At 50.2% G+C, this 20366-nt stretch overlaps 2 protein-coding genes across 8 annotated transcripts in view; one reads left to right on the forward strand and one right to left on the reverse strand.

Annotated features, from left to right (window-relative positions):
- Positions 1-2615, forward strand: part of RACGAP1 (Rac GTPase activating protein 1) — a 28590-nt gene extending 25975 nt beyond the window's left edge. For all 6 annotated transcript variants that reach the window (XM_058742839.1, XM_058742841.1, XM_058742842.1 and 3 more), the window contains 2 exons: positions 1034-1142; positions 1464-2615. In XM_058742839.1, the coding sequence (XP_058598822.1) occupies positions 1034-1142; positions 1464-1539 (185 nt within the window). In that variant the 3' untranslated portion in view covers positions 1540-2615. The remainder of the gene's footprint in view (positions 1-1033; positions 1143-1463) is intronic.
- Positions 2616-12132: 9517 nt separating this feature from the next.
- AQP6 (aquaporin 6) lies at positions 12133-19512 on the reverse strand. Of its 2 annotated transcripts, XM_058742847.1 has the most exons (6): positions 18128-19512; positions 16131-16408; positions 15487-16025; positions 14515-14673; positions 14176-14256; positions 12133-13518 (listed from the first exon to the last, which is right to left on the reverse strand). In XM_058742847.1, the coding sequence occupies exons 3-6, from the start codon at positions 15847-15849 to the stop codon at positions 13306-13308; spliced, it is 816 nt and encodes a 271-aa protein (XP_058598830.1). In that variant the 5' UTR covers positions 15850-16025; positions 16131-16408; positions 18128-19512; the 3' UTR covers positions 12133-13305. The 2 variants fall into 2 exon arrangements, with proteins under 2 accessions (XP_058598830.1, XP_058598829.1); XM_058742846.1 differs by having other exon boundaries at positions 16131-19512.
- Positions 19513-20366: the final 854 nt, after the last annotated feature.

The following is a 20366-nucleotide window of genomic DNA, read 5'->3' on the forward strand; positions in this document are numbered from 1 at the left end:
CCTGCCTTTGCTAGAGCTATTTGGAATTCATATTCTTCAATAAAAAATTTTAAATTCATTATGAGGATTCTAACATTAAAGAAAATTAGTACAGTTCTACTATCCTTATTTTTTTCTATATTCATGAAACATGGTTCTCCTTTTCTTTATATACATACAGATATTTTAAAAATATAACAATTCAGATATAGTTTGATCTTATTTCACGTAGCATATTGTGAGAACTTTTCCTGTTACTATGTATCACTTTTATGGTTGTAAACTATAATTTAGTTACATGTTCTGTTAAGAATTGGTGTTATTTATAACATATATGCCACGTCTTCTTTATCCATTCATCCATCGATGGACATTTGGGCTCTTTCCATACATTGGCTATTGTTGATAACCAACTTGATTTCTTAAAGGCTTTTGCCAATTTGTATTGCCACCAAAAATGCACGAGGCTGGTTTCTTCCAACTTTTACTGGCATTGGAGACCTATTCTTTATTTTTGCAAGATCCCTTTTTTTTTTTAAACGTTTATTTATTTATTTTGAGAGAGCACGAACAGGGGTGGGGCAGAAAGAGATGGGGACAGAGAGAGAATCTCAAGCAGGCTCCACACACACAGAGCGTGGAGCCCGATGCAGGACTCAATTCCATGACCATGAGGTCATGACCTGAGCCTAAATCAAGAGTCGGGCATTTCACTGACTGAGCCACCCAGGTGCCCCAAGATCCTTTTTAAGAAAGCATACTGTTTTTTCTAATACAGGTTAAGAACCAAATGATCAGACGTTAGATTTGTGAAAGCTGGAGTTTGAGAATGGCCTCAATCAGGAAGTGAAAGTCAGCTATTCATTGAGCAGTTGCCCACACAGTTCAGAAGATATACTGCTGTGTTACAAGACAATGACAGAAATGATCTCTGGGACTTTGGGCCTCTAACCTTAGCTCTTCAGTGCTTCATGGCATACTCAAAACTGGCCACTGACAAGGGTGCTTTCCTTTTTGTGCCTCCTTTAAAAATATGTCTTAACTTTGATTAAAGTGAGTTTACTGGGGCCCGTGACCACTCCTGAGCATCAGCTTCTCAAGACTCCTTCATCTAGTTCCCTGTCGCAGAGAGTCCGCTCCACCCTCACCAAGAACACGCCCAGGTATGTGGAACTGGCTGGCTTTGGAAGTTAAATAGGGCTGCTTCCTTAGGCCTCTTTTCCTATCACACCGAAGCTTATTGAAAGAAAAATTGAATGAGACCTGAGCTAGCAAGTAGGCATTAAAAGGTAATCTGGAGCCATAACAACCCCCTTTTTAAAAGGGTCTAAAGGTTTTGTTTCCCCTCTCTCATCTCAGGTGACAAAGAGTCATTTACAGAGTAGTTGTGGAGGGCTTCCTATTTTTAGATGATAATATTAAATAATGTTACAGTTTACCTTTTTTTATAGACTCCTTTTTCAGTTCATTTTCTTTTCCTTTAGATTTGGGAGCAAAAGCAAATCTGCCACCAACTTAGGACGACAAGGCAACTTTTTTGCTTCTCCAATGCTCAAGTGAAGTCATGTCTCCTGTTACTTGCCAGCATTTCCTGACTGCAGGAAGGCTGCACCTGTACTCTCTGCTCTGCAGCCTCCTGGACTCATTACTACTTTTAGCATTCTCCAGGCTTTTAATCAAGTTTAATTGTGCATGGGGGTTTTATTAAAACTATATATATCTCCCTCTCTTTCTCCTCAAGTAATGTAATATCAACACCTTGTGCAGTCTTTGTTGGGAACTTGGGAGATCTCTACTGTGGTAGAAAGGATGATACAGAATTCGTTGTGATTTTGCGGGGAGGCTGGAAGAAGGTGCATCCCCTTGGCTTAAAGCCAAATGCTGCTCATGGACGTGATCCTTCTCTGGTGTTATTTAGAACTAATTTCCCTGAGACAATGACAGAATCCCCACCTCTTTGTTAAGACTGACTTGTCTCAGGGTGGGAGGTGGGAGGGCAGGGTGAAAAAACTTTGGACAGAGGATTTGGGAGGGCTCCTTCTGAGAACTTGGAAGATCTTCCCCCGGCATGAACTAAGCTATCATGTGGAGCTTTCATAAAAATGGGATAGGACGAGGACAGAACTAGTAATGGGGGTGTGCTTAGCTTTGATTTGGATCGATTAGGTTTAATAGTGTTAAGTGGCACAACCTTGTAAAAGTGATATTCCTACTTGTATTTATCTCTAATGGGCCTCTGGCTGGACTTTGGGTTTGGCTGGGGTCAAAGCCAGTTTGCACTTCGGTTGAATTCATTCTGATGCTTGACCCTCCTGTCCCCTTGTCCATTGGAGCCCTACTTCTAAAGGTCATATGTCATCTATTTGGCGTCCCAGTTTGCAATTAAGAGTAGGCTATAAGGGAGATTGTCAATATTTTGTGTGGCAAGAAATGCCACACTCATTTTGTCTTTGCACTTTGGTTGCTAAACTCTTCCTATGGAACACAGCCACAGCTAGATAAATATGAATTTGTTCTTTTATTAAAATTATTTCCAATATCTATAAAAATGCTTTTTTTCTGTAGAATGTTTTTGACCCATAGCGACCCTTTTCTGTAAAACACATATTTGGAAAAAAGTAAATAGTTTTTCAAAATGACTCTGAGGTTGATTTTCTTGTCTTGGAAGGTAACCTTCAACACCTTTTTTTAAGAAAATATTTTTCCTCAGCGTTTAGGTCTATTATTCATTTCCATTCCCTTCCCTTCCCCAATGCTGTCACCACCAGGAGTTTGTTTCTTCATTCCTCATTGTCTTTCATCGTCCAAATTGAAGTCCTAGATTTGTCCTTTGACTGTTACCTCTCATCTGAGGAAACCACTTTAAACAAAAACCAAACTTCTTAAACAAGTCTTTAGGGACCAGAATGGTGCAGTTTAAAAAAAAAAAAAAAAAAAAAAACCGACGCTGGCTGGCTGCCTGGAACATCCTTCACTGCTGGAAGTGCCTCTGGAGTGAGCTGGGATGATTAACTGAGGGCACCTGCACTTGGAACTCTGAAGCTGGTGAACAGAATGTATCTGAGATTGAGCGTAAACAGTTGCAGGCTTAATATGTAACCGCTGAGAGAGGAGGCAACCTACTGGCTCTTTTCCCGGGAGGTGGCAGCTCTCACAGCAGGGAGATTTTGCCTCAGCAAATTGAAAGAGGATGGGTCCTCTCTCCTCTTCCCCCCACCCCCTTTACACACACACGCCTGTTAAGTTTTATTTTTAATTGTTTTAACTTTGTCCTAGATGCCATCTCTTTTCTTACGTCTGTGCAAGCCTGGTGTTGGCCCGGTTCCATATTTGCTGTTCTGTAGTATCTCCCCTCGGTGCATTTTAAGTCACTAATGTGGAGGAAGCAAATGGATTGTAGAATGTTAGTGAAGGCAAGACTACCCTATGCAGGAACTGATGGCCCATTAACGAAAAAGGAAATGGTCCTGTGTGTCAGATGTTGGCAGCCAGTTGCTCAGTTTTGGGCTAGGCCAAGAGACTTCAGCCGTGAAAATAATTCTGATATTAGCAAAGGGAAATATGTACCCACCTTCAACTTCTTTAATAGTACTTCATGTGGAACAGCTCGACTTTCGAGGGCTTTCTTAATTCAGTTGTGTCGCCTTGATGTGAGATTTAAGGAAAGGGTCTGGTGCTTTGGAGTAGCCGTCACACTGGCTCCTGCTCCTCACCCGTTCTGATGCTGCCTCTTGCTCTGCCTGTAATGCAGTTAATGCAGCTTTCCTCTCTTACTTGCTAATAACCAGAATCTAAATCTTTAAATCCGTTCTCCATCAGTCTAGGTAAGACTGCTAAGTTTGATGTTTATTTAACTGGGCAAGCATTACATGGTTTGATTCATCAGCAACAATTTGCATTTATTACTGGGTGTGTAATGATTTCTCCTTCCTTAAGAAGGCAAATTCATTGCTTGCAGAAATAGAAGGCACCTGAGTTTCCATCACAGGACAAGAGTGTTCAAGTGATTTACGGTGACAAAAATGGTCAGTTTTGGCTACGAACTGCACCTGTGGCATTGAAAGGGGTCTTGAATTCTTAAATTCATGCCTAAATTACTGGGCAGCACAAAGTGACGAATGCTGAGTGAGTGCAGGGAGCAAAGCTATCAGCCTTGCTGGGTTTGTTTTGTTACAGCAGGGCCTCCCTGCCCACCTCAAGCTTCAGACAGACAGACACACACCTCATATACATATGGTATGTGATTTCCCGTTGGAAAAGCATCTGGGAGACCCACTGTGGCAAGCCTGGCATACTGAGCAGCGGTTTGCTTAATCACGTGTCACCTTTTCTTAGGCTCAGCTGTGAGCAGGGAAGGAGCTGTTATGGAGTCCCGATCTGGGAAGGAAGGGAGGCACAGAGCTCAGGGTTCAAGTCGATACAGTGCATACAGTAGGGTGTCTTGATCCATGTGCTTTGATGATTTCCTTGATCACGACTCCGGTTTCAGCCACTGGTGTGAAAAGCTGTTAAGCATGCAGAGTCGGGGCATGTTAGTCATTGTGCTTTTAGTGTAAACAGGATTTGGAGACTGGTCACTTAACCTAGGAATTTAGTGATTAAAAAAAAAAAAAAAGTCTCCCTGTAGGTGGTCTATTTTGTAAATAAGTGAAGGCCCCGAGCCAGGGGGTCCTTACCTTGTGTAATTTATTAGACTCTGGTTCTCAGAGTCTGTATTTGTTGATGGTTTCTATTCACGAAGTCAGGCAGAAGGCAGTTTGACGTCACCAGGAATAACCTTGTAGTGTGTGGGAGCCTTGTCCTCCGCAGTTGTGTGGGATGGGAAAGGAGGCCACTTTTCAGGGACTCAGAGTTGGAAGCAGGAATTTTCCTTTTGTCTACCTTCTCCCTTTGTAACTCTTGCCAGTTTCATTTAGTTGCATTGTTTTTATACAGATTGCTCTCACATCTCACACAGTTGGACACCATCTGCGTGCTAGGCTCAGACACGTGTAAGTGGATATTTAGATTTCTAATAAAGCACTTGCCAGTTAATATCCTCTCCGGCCATCAGTAAAGATGGAATGAACTGATTCCTCTAGGAAATGCGATACGGTGATCGACAATATATCAAGTGCTTTCATTCATCATCTTACTTGATGTCACAACACCCATGTGGGGTGGGCAGGTGATCTTATCCCAATTGGTAAATTCAGAGGGGTGATTTGGCATAAATTTCCACAAACTAATCTCTAGTTTAGCTAGGATAAGAACCTGGGGATTAGAGCTCCCACCGGAGTTCAGCTGTGGTGCTTGCTATTTAAATCAGCATTGTGGGGTCTGTTGGAATATTATTAGGTATGTAAATGATTCCACTCAGGGCTATATGTGGATGTGCTTATGTATAGATGACCCAGAAGGAGCAGGGTGGCCTAGACTGCCGGGAAAAGCATTTGGGACAGGAGAATGGAATGTCTTTCTTAATGGTTGGGCTTATTGTCTTATAGAGGTGGAAGTCCTGGGCATGGTGATCCAGGGCTATTTTCTTCTTCTGAGAGAGAGAGGGCGACACAGAATCTGAAGCAGGCTCCAGGCTCTGAGCTGTCAGCACAGAGCCTGATGTGGGGCTCAAAGCCACAAACCACAAGATCATGACCTGAGCCGAAGTTGGACGCTTAACCGACTGAGCCACCCAGGCACCCCTCCAGGGCTGTTTTCTGTGTGGAAGGAGGAGGATGTGTTGGTGTGAATGTTGGCCGTTCCTCCTTGTGGGAGTCAGTTCTCGGGTCACCCATGTGCATCTTGTGTGCTCTGAAGCTCAGAGCCAAGAATAGGCAAGTCTCTGAGCCAAAGTCATCAGCCTGCTTCTAGAAACGTGTCAGCGGATTAGCTTATTGGCTTTCCCCCTGAGTGGCATTAGCTCTCACCCCATCTCATGTTCACCATCTGGCTTTGAGTAAGAAGTCTTCAAGTGATCTCTCTTGAGCAGCCTGCTCTGTGCCAGGGCTTTCTGAGGGCTGTTCAGCTTTCTTCCTCATCAACCCCAGGACCCGTTTCTCTCCAAGAAGTAGTCTGTTGTGTCCACACATATGCACACCTGGCATCAGAAGAATACTTCAGGCCTCAGAGGGAACAAAATCAGCTCAAAGGAGAATGAGTCTGTGTGGTCAGTGGCCTAAAGTCTTTTGTTGTCAAAACAAGTGGATTTGTCTTTAGGTAAGTTTTTAAAATGGAGTTGCTGGGGCGCTTGGGTGGCTCAGTCGGTTAAGCATCCGACTTCAGCTTAGGTCATGATCTCACAGCTCATGAGTTCAAGCCCCGAGTGTGGCTCTGTGCTGACAGCTCAGAGCCTGGAGCCTGCTTCTGATTCTGTGTCCCTCTCTCTCTCTGCCCCTCCCCTGTTCCCACTCTGTCTCTCTCTCAAAAAACTAAATAAGCATTAAAAAATAATAAAATAAAATGGAGTTGCTCCTGCCACAGAGAAAGCTCTTCCTGCCTGTGAGATAGTACAGTTTGTGCAGATTTTAGGAGAGCAAGACATACGAAGGGGCTGGGGTTTTTCTTCCTCACTGGAAAGCAAGGCCTCAGGTGGGCTGTGTAAATGAACCACCTCTCCTCCTCCCAGGGAGCTGGCTGCTTTCTCCTCTTAGGTTAATATACGTTGACTGGGGCTAAACGCCTGATGCTTCTGGACAGAGTCCAGCCCCTCAGCAGAGCAGCCGCACTGGGGAGATACAGCTGCTGGCATTAAAGGGCTAAGCCCTTTCCAGCTGCTTTGCTTTAACAGGAACTGCCTGCAGTCGGCAGCTTAACGGAGCTGTTTAGCCCGATTAGGAGGAAATGACTAATCTCGGCATCTTCTCATGGCACTGGCCTGGAGGCTCTGGGGAAGATAACCCGGTAGGGTGGGAAGTGGTTGGATAAATGGTGTTGGAGTGCTAGGCGATTATCCCCTCAAAAATGGTGGTCCCTGCTTGACATGGTTTGTGTTTTATTTTGTCTCCATAAAAAAACATGGGGTTTTCTTCACTGGCCTCCCTGGCACTGAGGGAGAGGAGATGTTTACCATGTTGGGTGGCCTGGGTATTTAAAAGCTGGAATAGAGTTGAGAGCATATGAGGACAATGGTGCCCGTCCCCCTTAGAGGAAGAAGACTTGAGACCCTCTCATGTGGTTCCCACTTTGGCCTTCCATTCCCCTTCGCTTTAAAATCTGACGTAAAGAGGGGCGCCTGGGTGGCTCAGTCAGTTAAGCATCCGACTTCAGCCCGGGTCACGATCTTGTGGTCCGTGAGTTCGAGCCCCGTGTCGGGCTCTGGGCTGATGGCTCAGAGCCTGGAGCCTGCTTCCGATTCTGTTTCCTCTCTCTCTGCCCGTCCCCCGTTCATGCTCTGTCTCTGTCTCAAAAATAAATAAACGTTAAAAAAATAAGTAAATAAAATCTGATGTAAAGAGCCAAGATCCAGAGGAGAAATGACCATTTTCTTGGTCATAAGACGCACTTAAAATATATTTTTTAAATATATCTGAGGATTGGGATATCTTATAATCAATGACATCTTACAAATACAATGCAGTGTTTTTCTTTTTTAGTAGCTCATAAAATAGTGGTGCATCTTATTAACCATGTTATTTGGGCTAGAAGCGTTAGCTGTTCCTGGGAGGTAGGCTGTTGGCTAGACCAGATGTGGAGACCAGGGAACCTGCTACTTAGCTGTGGTTGAAGAACTTTAAAACAGGGAGTTCTCTGCATCTGAAGGAGGCTGCAGGATAGGAAAAGCAGAGCTCAGCCTTGGGACATCTAGCGCAAAGAGGCAGGCAGGCAATGTGTAGGATAGGATCAAAATCTGTCCCAGTCGTGACCCATCCTGGAGCCATTTCATGTGACCCCCGAGTTGGGGAAAGGTAGCGAAAAGCCATTGTGAATCAGTGAGGCTATGACCAAAATAATAGTACTTCCTGGTGGAGTTCTGAAATCAGTACATAGTACTGAAACGTTGGGGTGCTTTAACACGTAAAAGAGACTAGAGGTCTGTTTGGGCAGGGAGCTGGGAGTATTTCTTGCAATCCTTTGTCTAATTTGCTCACCAAATCCAGAATATCAGAGGTCTTTCCTCCCTTGAAACTGGAAGGCCATGGTTCGGGGACCCATAAAAAAAAAAAAAAGACAGTCAAGTTAAGGAAACTGTTGCCCTGAGACAAGAAGTAGAATAAAAACATAATTTTGTTTAAGAAGGTCTTCATGTTCCAATAGAGGTGTTCAAACAACTCCAGAGGGGTGTTCAGTGCCAGGATGGAGGTGTGTGCAGAGTGCTGTGGGAGCTCAGGAGTGGGCGGCTGGAGGCATAAGAGCCTCAGAGGTGATGACATTATAGCTGCGTCTCAGGATGAACAGGGCAGCTAGAGAGGGCCGGGAAGCACGTTCTGGGCGGAGAGGCACCTCCAGCCTGGTGCCTCATAACTGGACATCCCCAGCGACTGTCCTGGCCTCTCCTCTGATCTCGGCCCGGGCCCTGGCCTGGCTGGGCCTCGTTCCATATGTCCGTGGGGCTGGAGTGGAGTTGTTGGTCCCTGCCACCAGGAACCCAGCTCTAGCAATAACTGCCCCTTTAGCTGACTTAATCAGAGCTCTGACACAGTTTTCACTTCCTCCTTTTCTACGCATTAACTGCAGTCTATTAATTAGTGCTGTCGGACACCACACTCCCATAAACCACCTTCACTAACCGAGCTCCCCTCCAGCTTTTGCTAACTATGCACTGCTCCTCAGTGTAGCTGCCCCTCCCTGAGAGGTGATTGCACATCTTGGCTGTGCAGACCCCCCGCCCCAGCTACCCAAGCGGCCACTATTTGGCCAGATGCTTCTTGATTAGCTCTTAACTTCTCCCTTCCCTTCCTTACTCCCTGTCTTCCACCTGACATTGCTGGGGCCTGGCACTGGCTTGGGGTTAACATCCCTCTCAATCGGGAGCTCTCTTCTCGCGCTGCTTCAGGTCGTGAAGTGCAGTGCTGTGGGCCCGGAGGGACTGAGCCCATCGCTTCTCCTGACCCAGTGCACTCTCCCATCAAGACCCCAATCAGCTTGTTACAGATCATTTGACCTTATTATAGATCAGAGATCACAGACTTTGATATGTGCTACCTTTTATTTTTATTTTTTTTAATTGTTTTTTTTAACGTTTATTTATTTTTGAGACAGAGCATGAATGCGGGAGGGTCAGAGAGAGAGAGGGAGACACAGAATCTGAAACAGGCTCCAGGCTCTGAGCTGTCAGCACAGAGCCCGACTCGGGGCTTGAACTCACAAACCGCAAGATCATGACCTGAGCCGAAGTCGGACGCTTAACTGACTGAGCCACCCAGGCGCCCCTGTGCTACCTTTTAAACCCTCAGCAACGACGGCTGCTCCCCTTATGTTTTCTTAGCTTTCATATAAAATTCCAGATGTTCAAAGCCCTGCATCTTTTTACCCCCTTATATCTGCCCAGACTCCTTACTCTCATTCCCTCAGTCTTTCCACAAACCAGCTCTCAGCCATGATCACTCCAGTGCTCCAGTTCTCTGTTCTGGGGAGGTATTTCTTTCTTTCTTGGGTTTGATTCTTTTTTTTTTTTTTTTTTTTTTTTTTAAGTTTACTTATTTTTAGTAATAAAAGCCAATGTGGGGCTTGAACTCACAACCCCAAGATCTGGTTGCATGTTCTTCTGAGTCAGCCAGGAGCCCTTTGGGTTTGATTCTTGACTCCTTTCCTCTGGGATCCTCCTCCCCCCAACAGACTCATACACACACACTCCTTTGCTTAAGCTAACTAAGGCTGGGGAATGGGGAGGAAGTGTTTCCTTCTTTAGTACTAGCCGGCTGGGCTGCGACTGGGCTGCATTTGAAACTGCCGGGGAGGCTGCTGAGCCATTGGCAGAGGGAACTGCAGTCTACCGCAGAGATGGGGACAGCCCTACCAGCCACTGAGATCTGTGTCAGGTGCCTTGCTAAACACATACATCCCATGTGGTTCCAGCCCTCTTATCACATAGACCCCATTCTCCAGATGAGGAAAGTGAGGCAGGATCCTTAAGAAACTTGCTCAAGTTCACACAGCTACATAACTGCCTGAGCCTATATTTAAATGTTTTCAACCCTTTCAACCCATATTATACCTTCATGTAGTTTTGTTTTGTTTTGTTTTGTTTTGTTTTGTTTTGTTTTTTTAATTTAAACCATGGTCCACAGAAACCTTTAAGTCAAAGTGATTTTGTTTGGAAGGTGGAAGTCTCTGGATAATTCTCCAGCCTTCTCCTCCTCTCCCCTCAGTCCAAAGTCCGAGGAGCCTAAATGTGTTCCAGAGCTTGGCCCCTTCCTGGGCTCTCCCTTCAGCCTTGCACAGTGTGGTCCCAGTGTGTCCTCTTTACAGCCCTGAGGTAGCAGTGGGGGCGGGAAGTGGAGAGGGGCTTCCTGCCAGCCAATGGGGAAGCGACAGCCCAGGCTCTGTGCTCACATCATCTGCTCCTGCTAAGACAATCATCAACATAAAAGGCTAATTGTATTAATCACCAAGGCACCCCCTCCCTTTTGGGAGAATTATGAATTGCAATTGCAGATGGCTCCACTGATTGAAGGCAGTGCTCAGCAGGGAGAAGGGCCAGATCAGATTACACACCATTAATTAAAAACTTCCCCTGACAAACAGGAGGAAGGGCTGGCGCACCAAGGGTCTGCCTGGTTGGGTCTCCGTCCTCCCCATGGTCCTGCCCCCCATCCAGACCTAGGGGCCGGGACTGTGAAGCTTCATTGCCCCTGGCTGGAACCTCTGAATTTGGCTCCCTGAGGACCAGCCCTTCCCTCATCCAAACAGATGGCTGGCTGTCCTATTAAAGGGCTCCAGAGAAGGAGAAACTAACCTTTGGTTACTCATTCCTGTGTCTAACTTTGGATGCTTTTCAGATTCTAACCTATTTCCTCACTTTTCATGAAGCTTGTGTCTTCTTGCTCTAGTCTGTTCTGACAGAGCACAACTCTAAAGATCTAGTTGTGAAATTAGCCCCCAGCTCTCTCTCCAAGCAGATCCCCTTACGTTTTTGGCCTGGAAGTTCCTGAGACAGAGGTTACACAGTCTGCTCTGGAGTAGTTGGGTTGGGGGGTGGGGGGCTCAAGTGTGGGTGTGCACTCTCGTCCAGCTGCCCCTCCCTTGGAGCATAGGCATCCTCAGCTGTTCTCATCCCGGCTCGTCTGAATTTGTAACTCCTGAATTCTCCTCTTGATCAATTACTGCCTCCCCTCCTTCCCCAGTCGCCCGGCCTCAGTCATTCATTCATCAAACTTTTATTGAGCACCCAGTGTGTGCTCTGCTCTGGGGACGCGGAGACAATTTGTCTAGGAGCTTCAGAGTCCACTGCAGGAGCTCCACCCCTCCTGCCCTCTTCAACCTTCTAGTTCTTGTTTCCTTCCCTCCTCTGGCTGCAGCTCAGATAAGCCCCCCCGGAGCTCTATTTTGGAGAATTCTAAGCTGGAGCTGGGGAGACCTTAGGGGGCTGTGGTACTGAGCTGGGTGACCTTTAGCAAGTCAATTACATCCTCTATACGCGCGTGTGCACACACACACACACACACACACACACACACCCAGCTGTCCCTGCTTATGAAAGGGCACGAGAAGCCTCTGGGCTCTGAGAGATTGTGAAGATGGATGAGTGGGGCCCGGCTTGGAGAGATGTGAATAGTATTCTGCACTTGACAATATTATAGAACGCTGAACACGGCCGCTGTGGCCACGAGCACTTGGGGACTCAGCTCTTGTTCTGTCACCCTGCCCTTGAAAGACTTTGGTAGCCCCTCCCATCCCCAGCGCCTTTGGAGACATCATGGAAAAGGACCTATCTTTTTTATGGATTTGGTTGCTGTATCTCAGGGTACCATGGTGATGAGCACCATAGAGATGAGAAGAACTGACTTTTATTGGCTTGTCTCTTTGTTCCGGTGTCCCCCCTCACCCCCCCTCCACACACACACACAAAGCTCCCAGGTCAGCAGACCCAGGAGAGAAGGAGGCAGGGCCCCGTGTAAGTGGAACAGATGAAAGGAGAAAAATGTACTCTCTTTTCCCTCCCTCTCAATCATCCCCCCATCTCTCTCTTTCTTCCTCCCTCCCATTACCAAAAGCAATTGTATTCAAACCCGATAATTACAGTAACAGCTACAATAATCATCATTTATTGTTTGTTTTTTAAGCATTTTAACTTCCAAAAACATTTTCCAATCTCTTGTTTTCACAGCAGGCCCTGGGGGAGGACTATGCCCATTTTATAGCTGGGGAAGCCGAGATCCAGGTAGGACCCCAAGTCATGGGGAGAGTATGTTTACAGCAGCTTGTAAATATTAGCAAACCAATTGAGACCTAGGAGTCCTTCAGAGGCACTGAAGGCAAATCTTGGTTTCTTGGGTCATTCCTGAGTTCTTACCATCCTCGGACTTAATAGCATTTTGAGGATCTTGGTAGAACTGAGAATGAGGCTGGAGACAGCTTGTGGCCCAGGTCATGGGCTGGGGGCCGGGATAGGGACATCCTCCCTCTCTGGATTGCTCCCATGAATGGGGATGGGGGATGGAAGGTGGGCAAACACCTGGAAAAGGCCTGTTTGGCCCAAACCTCCCTTGCCTATATGCTGCCCCTCTGCCAGCCCTAGAAAAGGCTCCTCTTTGTGTCAGCGCTTCCCAAGGATGGGGTCCTCTCCTGAGCATTTGGAGGTGTGAGGAATGAAGATCTATTGGAAGGGCTGTCTCTGTCCTCAGGAAGCCCCCACACTGAGGGCAGGTCCCTAGCCCCCAAACCATACCCAAGAGCAGAGATAATACCTTTGAGGAGCTCAGAGACTGTCCTGGGGCCTGATTCTTCTGGGAAGTCTGGCTCTCCCCGCCAAGGGTGGGGTGAGAAGTTGGGGCTCCCCGAGGTCTCTACATCTCTTAGTGTCTAAGCTGAGTGGCTGTCTGGGCTCCAATACTCAAGACAAGGGGGTCTGGAGGCCCAGGATGCCCACCAGAGTCCAGATGGATGAGAGAAGGGGAGGACAGTCATGAATTCCCCTGCCTCCTTCTGCTCTGTCCCATTAAGAGATGTAGGAGGAGGAAACTGAACAGATTTGCTCCCCAGATTCTTTCTATCCAGAAATATAATACCAGGGATAGGGAGTGGCATTCCCTGCCCACCCTGTTAGGACAAGAGGCCAAGCCTCCCCGTCTTTCCTGCCCTCATCCACCCCCAACCCCGCTTTCCTTGTAAAACCTGAAGTCTAGTTCTACGAGGCATGCTACCCACCTAAAGGGTGCCTCTCAGAAGCCGGAAGGTGGGGGCCAAGTTCTATACCACCTGACATGCATTGCCCATTTCAGTGTCCCCTGAACTGCACTGGGATTCTTTCTTCTCGGGCTCCACCCCTGTCATTTTCTCCACTTCTTCAGTGCCCATGAGGATGACCAGTCGCTGGGCCATGGTTCTGGTGTCAGGGAACAGGATAAAATTATAGATCAGCGAAGCCAGGACAGCTCCTGTCAGGGGTCCCACCCAGAAGATCTGCAAAAGCAGAGAGAAGTAGGTGCCCCAGTCAGGAGCTATGAGGATCATAGGGTAGCTTTGGGATCCCTGCCTGCCTCCCTAGTGTTGGCTCTGTCGTCCGGGACCCCTCGAGCTGCTGCAAGTTGACAAAATTGAGAAGCAGGTGTTCTGCCTTTCAGGTCCCTGCAGGTGAGGTGACCTTGCCTTCAATAGGGCGGGCCCAGTCTCCTCACCACTCTGTTTCCCTCCTCTCCCCTCCCGTGTTCCAACCAGAAGCCCTGGCTAGTGCTGTTCCTGTCTCTGCTGGTGTGTGTGTCTATTTCTGTTTGTCTTTTTCTTTATCCAAGTTTGGAAACTGGTCCAGCTGGAGAAAGTGAATAAGGAAACAGCCAGGACTTAAGGCCTGGGCCAAGGCTGCATCTCCTGTCCTGGCCCATTTATGGACATTCCACTGGGTACTCTGGGCTATTGAAGCTGGATAGACAGGAAATACAAGCCAGGATACTCGCTTTTGTCTTCTGAGCTTAGGGAAACCTCCTTTGGGGGTCAAGATGGCCTGTGGTAGGGGGCCTTGTCTCCCCAAGTCCCTGTGGACCCACCGCTGGTGAAAGCCACAATCCCTATCTCCCCTGCTCAGGCTCTCCCCACCTAATGGCTGCCAGTACAGGCTCTCACCCAGTGGACCGTGAACTTCCCAACGACGATGGCGGGGCCGAAGGAGCGGGCTGGGTTCATGGAGCAGCCGGTGAAGTAGATCTGGAGGGGCAAGTGGAGGTTTGTGGTGTGAGGAGGCTTAAAGCAGGCCTGGGAGGGGACAGCCTCCTCTGCCCTGGCTTAGAGCCCCGGCACCCGCCTTGGGCACTGCCGTATCCTGGGCCCGGACTGTGGGAACACAGCCTCGGCCCAACGCATTAAGGGCTCAGGGAGGGACACTTCCTGGCCTTCAGGGCCTCTGCAGTCTCCCCAAGGAGGGATCAGTGTGTGCATACACACAGTGCCCTCTTTGCCTCTTACCCCAATGAGATGGCCCAATGCCACAGAGATCCCAATCACGATAGCTGGGGAGCCCGATGCTTGACGGTTGTTGGTGGAAGCAAAAACACAGAGCACCAACTGCAGGGTCAGAACCAGCTCCACTGCCACGGCCTGGCCAGTTGAGATGTTGCTCTGGACCTGGGTGAGGAGGAGGCTATGCTGGAGGCGAAGGGGTCTCTGCCAGGGGTTGGCGACCCCATTGGACCTCATTGCCTCACTGTGAGGAGGTGATGCCTCACCACCGCCAAGTCCAGGACTTAAGGAGATGAAGGATCGGGGACAGCTGGCAGTAGAGTTCGGGTCAGCCCTGGACATTTGCTGCCTGCAGAAACGCGTGGCACCCCCTCCTAGCCCACCGGTTTGTTGAGGCCAGTAGCTGGCGACAGGCTCAGGACTGGTGGGGAAGGGAAGGCTCAGAGCAGCTGGGGTGCATGTTTTCAAGCAGCCTGGGAGGAGACCGTGGGTAGGAGTGGAAGGAGGAGACTTGGGGAAGTAGGTGGAAGGATAGATGATTAGGGGAATCTGGAGGAGTGAGGCCTCAGGGTGCTGAGGAAGGAGGAACATGGGAACACAGAGGAGCAGGGCACATGGGGCGGACCTGGAGAGAAGAAGGGCATGCCAGGTCTCCTGCATTACCCACAGCCCTCCCCCCCCCCCCCAACCCCCGCTACCCTGCCTCTTAAATGCCTGGTCCTTCCCTGACTCTTACTTCTTAGTTGCAGCTTCTCTCTGTTCTACCTGTTCCTCATACCATAACCCCACTCCTGCTCTGCCTGCACTAAGGCCACAGTCTGGTTCCCCTGGGTCCCAGGGCCCAGCCCAGAGCAGGTAAGGAGCACGTGGTCAAGTTATCACCTCCCTGTCCCCTCTCCTCAGGCCTGGTCCTCCACCCTTACCACCTGTGTGGGCATCCCTTTTCTGGCCCTGCCGGGTGACCCTCCCTGCACCTACCATGTTAATCCCAAGGGTGTCTTGGATGTCTCCTGGTATGACCGCATAAAGCACTGAGGCCCCCACAATGGCCCCCGTCAGCTGAGCAGCCACATAGGCCACGGCACGGGGCAGGGAGATTTGGGAGCTCACGAGGAAGGCCAGCGTCACAGCAGGGTTGATGTGGGCCCCGCTGGCCTTCCAGGTGACCTGCACAGCCACGGCCGTGACCAGGTTGAAGGTGATGGCGGTCTGTAGCATGGTGGGACGCGCCGAGGGCCAGGGCAGACTGGAGCCCACACCAAAGAACACGTACAGCCCTGTGGCCAGGAACTCAGCAAACAGCTCCTTGCTGATAGCTCTCCAGAGCTGGCCCAGCAGCATCCTGGCCAAGCCTCACCCTCCAGGCCACACGGTGTCCTGGTCCTGCTGCTTTGGCTGCCGCCTCTACTCCTGGGGCCTCTTGCCTCTGATCTTCGCTGTCTCCTGGGGTCTCTTGCCTCTGGCCTGCTCTGGCTGTCTCACTGTGTTGAGGCTCCTCTGGCCCCCACCTGGTCAGACTGTGCAGGGAGCAGGCGCACAGGATTATGTGTGTCTGGGTGGGTGGGAGGTGCAGGGCTCATATAAGGAGTGGTGCTCACACGCTTGCCCCACCCTGAGCTCACCTGACAGCTGGGGGAGGGGGGCGGCCTCCAGGTGCTGAGCTGGAACCTCCAGGTTTCCAAGCTGGACGGGCCTCACTCTGCTGCAGGCACAGGCCTGGCCCAAGGGTGGCAGGTACAGGAGTCATGGTGGGCATGGGATTCCAGGGTGGTCACATCCCGATGTCAGCTCAGAGGCAGCAAGCTCGCCAGGTCCCCAAGTCCAAGGCCTGCTTCAGAGGCTCCTGTTGTCCCGGTCCCCTCTGCCTGCAGGCTCTGCCTCCAGATGGGCTCACACTATTCTATGCCCCATAAACCCAGATGTGAAATGAAGCTCTTTCTTCCTTTCCCACCCAAACCCCTACTCTAGAAAGCAGATGTGAATAGAGTCAACTTTACTAAGGACATGGGCCTGTGTGGGTGCAGAGGGGACAGAGGGAGGAGGGGTTTATTCCACAGCTAATGAGACGACACGCATGGCAGTGGAGAATTTCCCCTGCCAGCTGGGAATTTCCACTGGTCCTTCACTGCATTGTCCGTGCCCCTTTCTGTCTCCCTTGCCCACCCCCTCCCTTTCAGCCCCTTTCCCCTCCACTATCTGCTCTCCTCCTTCTCAGGGGCCTGAACAATTCTGCTCAAGCCTCTCACAGGGCAGCCGAACCCTTTTTGTGGCAATGCTGGCCCTGAGGTCACCCATGCCCTAGGCTCTTCCCTTTTAACCCCAGCAGCATGTCGAGGTATTTTCTCAAACAAAGGTGCTCCTTCTCTCCCTAAGAAGAATCGGTGTGGCTGTTAAGATAACAGTTTTCATCTTTTAACCACACGGGTGTGCCCTGACCTTGCCCCTGGCCAAATCTCCCTGCTCAGTTGATATCCCCCGGTTGTCCTTAGGCTCCTCAAATGCAGCCTGTCTCAGAAGGAGACCCTCATCTCTCTCTGTGCCCCCCCCCCACCCCAAATGCACTATTCCTGTTTTCTCCAGCTCTGTTGGGGGCACCTGGGAAGCATCCTTGACCCTCCTCTCCCTCCTGCCCCCAACCAATAGTGGCATCAAATCCTGCTGATTTTGAATCTTAAATATTTCTCGACTGTGCCCTCTTTTTGCCACCCCTGCTGCCCTGCGGCCTTTAACCATTCTCTCCGTCTGCTCCCTCACTCAGCTCCAATCAATTATCCACACTGCAGCCTGAGTGATCTTTCTAAAATGCAAATCTGATCCTGCTGTTCCTCTGCTAAAATCCCTTCAAAGCGTCCCTCATGCCTGGCCTACAAGGTCCTCTGGGATCCTGCTCTTCCTACCTCACCTCTCCCCGCTCCCTGCTTTGTCCTTTACCCGGTGGCCTCACCAAAGGGCCAGTGGTTCTGGAACACTCCGTTGCTGGTCTTTCCTTGGCGGATGCCCTGTCTTCTTCTCAGAGAGCCCTTCCTACGTCCTTTGCTTGGGTAACTCCTAACTCATCCCTAAGGCTCAACTTCAGTGTCACCTCCTTTCCTGGGTGAGGGAGGACCCCTCTGCGTACTCCCACCACACCTGGGCATTTTCATACACTCCAGTCACCACAGAGTGCTGTCATGGTGTTAATGTGCCTCCTTAATGAGGCAGTGAGTCCCTCAGGGAGCAGGAGCCAAATTTCGCTCATCCCCACATACAGTGCTGTGCACAGGGATTAGCCATAGTTGGTGCTCAGTAAATATCTGTTGAGTGAACGAATGGACGAATAAAAGCTTCCTGACCTCCTGGAGGCAGGTGACTTTCATATCTACTTCATCTCAGCCAGCTTATTCTTACGGCCTCATACCTGTCTCACCTGGGATCGAACCCTCTGAAATCTTCCAGGGGAACATCCAGCTCTAATTACAGGTTCTGTCCATCCACCCTCTCCCATCTCAGTCCCTGTAAAATGCCTCCCTCATTCCCTCTCTGTGCTTCCAGCCTTCCTGGCCTCACCCTTCCCCCGACCCCCCAGATCCCCAGGTGGTCAGCGCCCCACCGTCCTGGCTCCCTGTTCTCTTTGCCCCACCTCCTGCATCTCTCCCATTTCATTCTCCTCCACAGCTCTTTGCCTTGATCTGCACTGCTGAGCACTGCTGGAGAAACTTGTCCATCCGTGCAGACTGCTGCCATGACAAGTCCATGGTCTCTGGCCTCAGCAGGGGCCGCCGATCTGCTCAGCAATCCTTATGCCATCCTCAGTCTGCTCGTTCTCTCCCCATTCTTCTAAGGCCTACTTCCAACCTTGCCCAAGCTCTCCAAGTGCCCCCATTCCAGCTTTCTTCCAGAGGATCAGCTTGCCTCCTGTCCCACCTGGAAAGAGACACTCGCAGGCAAGACTTCTTCCCATCCTTCCTGCCAGCCACAAACTCACCTGCCACTGCCCTGTGCCCTCACCAGCTTCCCTCGGGCCCTGAAGAAGAGGCAGCCCTTCTTTTGCATCCAGTCGGGGGGCTCCTCCTTGTGCTCCTGGCTCCCTTTGAGTGACAGACACCCTTTCAGGGCTGGTTCCAGTCTCCTCTGGGGTTTTCACTTCTCCCTCTCCTGGATGCTTCTTGATAACAGGCCTAGAAAATCCCGTAGTAGAGAGACCATTGGCTTCTTATGCCTTTCCTCTTTGTCTCCCTTTCAAGACTTTGCTCAGGTCTAGTTCCACCCTGAAGCCTGCCCTGATATTCCCCTCCAGCCAGTGGCTACTTCTGGCTTCGACCTCCTTAGTGCCTCCCCTGTTCCAGTGCAAACTCCCATGCTTGCCTGGTATAAAAGAGGCTTTCAATAAATGCTCGAGAAATGAAGGAATGTGGCCACAGGGGTAGTGTAGGTGACATTCCTCCCTAGTTCGGTAGGTTCTCTGCCTAGGGGTTGTCCTAGGGAACCTCAAGGGCATCTCTCTCTCTCCCTTCCTGCAGACAGGGCCTCAAAGGGCTTCCCGACACCTTACCTAGCTTCGCTTTCTGCACCTGTCCACCAAGCAGCACTAATGCCTGTCTGTTAAGAGCCTTTGATAAGATAATACAAGCAAAAGCAATTGCACACTGCCGTGTATACTTCACCCCTGACCAATATGTAACTTCTGTGAGCTCAGTTTCCCCGTTTTTAAATGGAGACAATTCCCACTTCCCCATGTGTCATCAGGGGCAAATGTGCTGACACCAGAAGAGTGTCTCTGAGCCAGAAAATTTTGGCTGTTAGGATTGCCGCTCCCCTCACCTCTCCAGTGAGAGGGGTGTGAGGACTGAGCAGGGCTGGGAGGGGCCCTGGCTGCTGTGGCAGTTCCAAGGCTAGTGGCTCCTGCTCTGGGCTCTGGAGGCTGAGAGAATCAAGTACAAGAGCAGCTCTTGTCTCCAGCTGGCCTAGAGCTGAGCCTCCTGTGGCCCTGTCTGGCCCAGAACAAGGTCCTTCAGCCCCTGAGGCCAAGTGAGCCTTGTCCAGGGCTTGCTCCCACGCCAGCTCCTCCCCGGACCCCGCCAGTCCTGGGCTCTACTGCTAAGCTCTGAGGTCCCTTATGCTCAGAGGCTTTTTGCCAAGGCCCCACACCTGGCTGCCTACAGATGCCTGTCAGGTGGCCGTGTGCTTTTAGCCTCCTAGAGCCCTGTCTCTGGGCGCTCCAGCCCGCTGGGGTGGCTGTGTCTGTCAGGGAGCGGGGTGTGTATAGGTGCATGTGCACAAGGGGCAGTGTGAGCTCTGACCGAGGTCCTTTCAGCTTGGGGAATGGAGAGGGAGCAAAAGGGAGGGGACATACTGGGAGAGCAGGGAGAACGAAAGCCCTCCAGAAAGGGAAGGGTTCAAGGCAGCTTCCCTCGCGTCGTCTCACCAATCCTCCCGAATTGTGGAGGCTTCATCCACACCTGACCGAGGAAGCTGAGGCTCCGAGAGCCAACCCTCTCCTCAACCCCTCGTCCTGTCCACCCCCTAGACAGCCAGCCTTACGTCCTTTCTCTGCCTTTAAGCCCAGCCCTCCTCCGTCTCCCCATTGTGTCCCCAAGTCCACCTTCCTACCTGGTGAAAACCAGCAGCCCCTGGGCAGAGAGGGGGAGGAATCAAGGCTCTTCCCAGGTTCCATTTCTAGGTGGAGCAGAGGGTCAGGGGTGACTGAGCATGTGTGTGCTTGGGTGTGATGCACACATATGCCCCTCTGAGAACACAGGGAGCCAGGCTCCTAGATCTGGTCCTCACCAGCCCTGTGACAGAATGGAAGTGGGTTGATGTGGCTCTTTCTCTCTCTCTCTCTCTCTCTCTCTCTCTCTCACACACACACACACACACAC

This window comes from Neofelis nebulosa, chromosome 8, assembly GCF_028018385.1.
Source record: "Neofelis nebulosa isolate mNeoNeb1 chromosome 8, mNeoNeb1.pri, whole genome shotgun sequence".
Classification (NCBI taxonomy): Eukaryota; Metazoa; Chordata; class Mammalia; order Carnivora; family Felidae; genus Neofelis; species Neofelis nebulosa.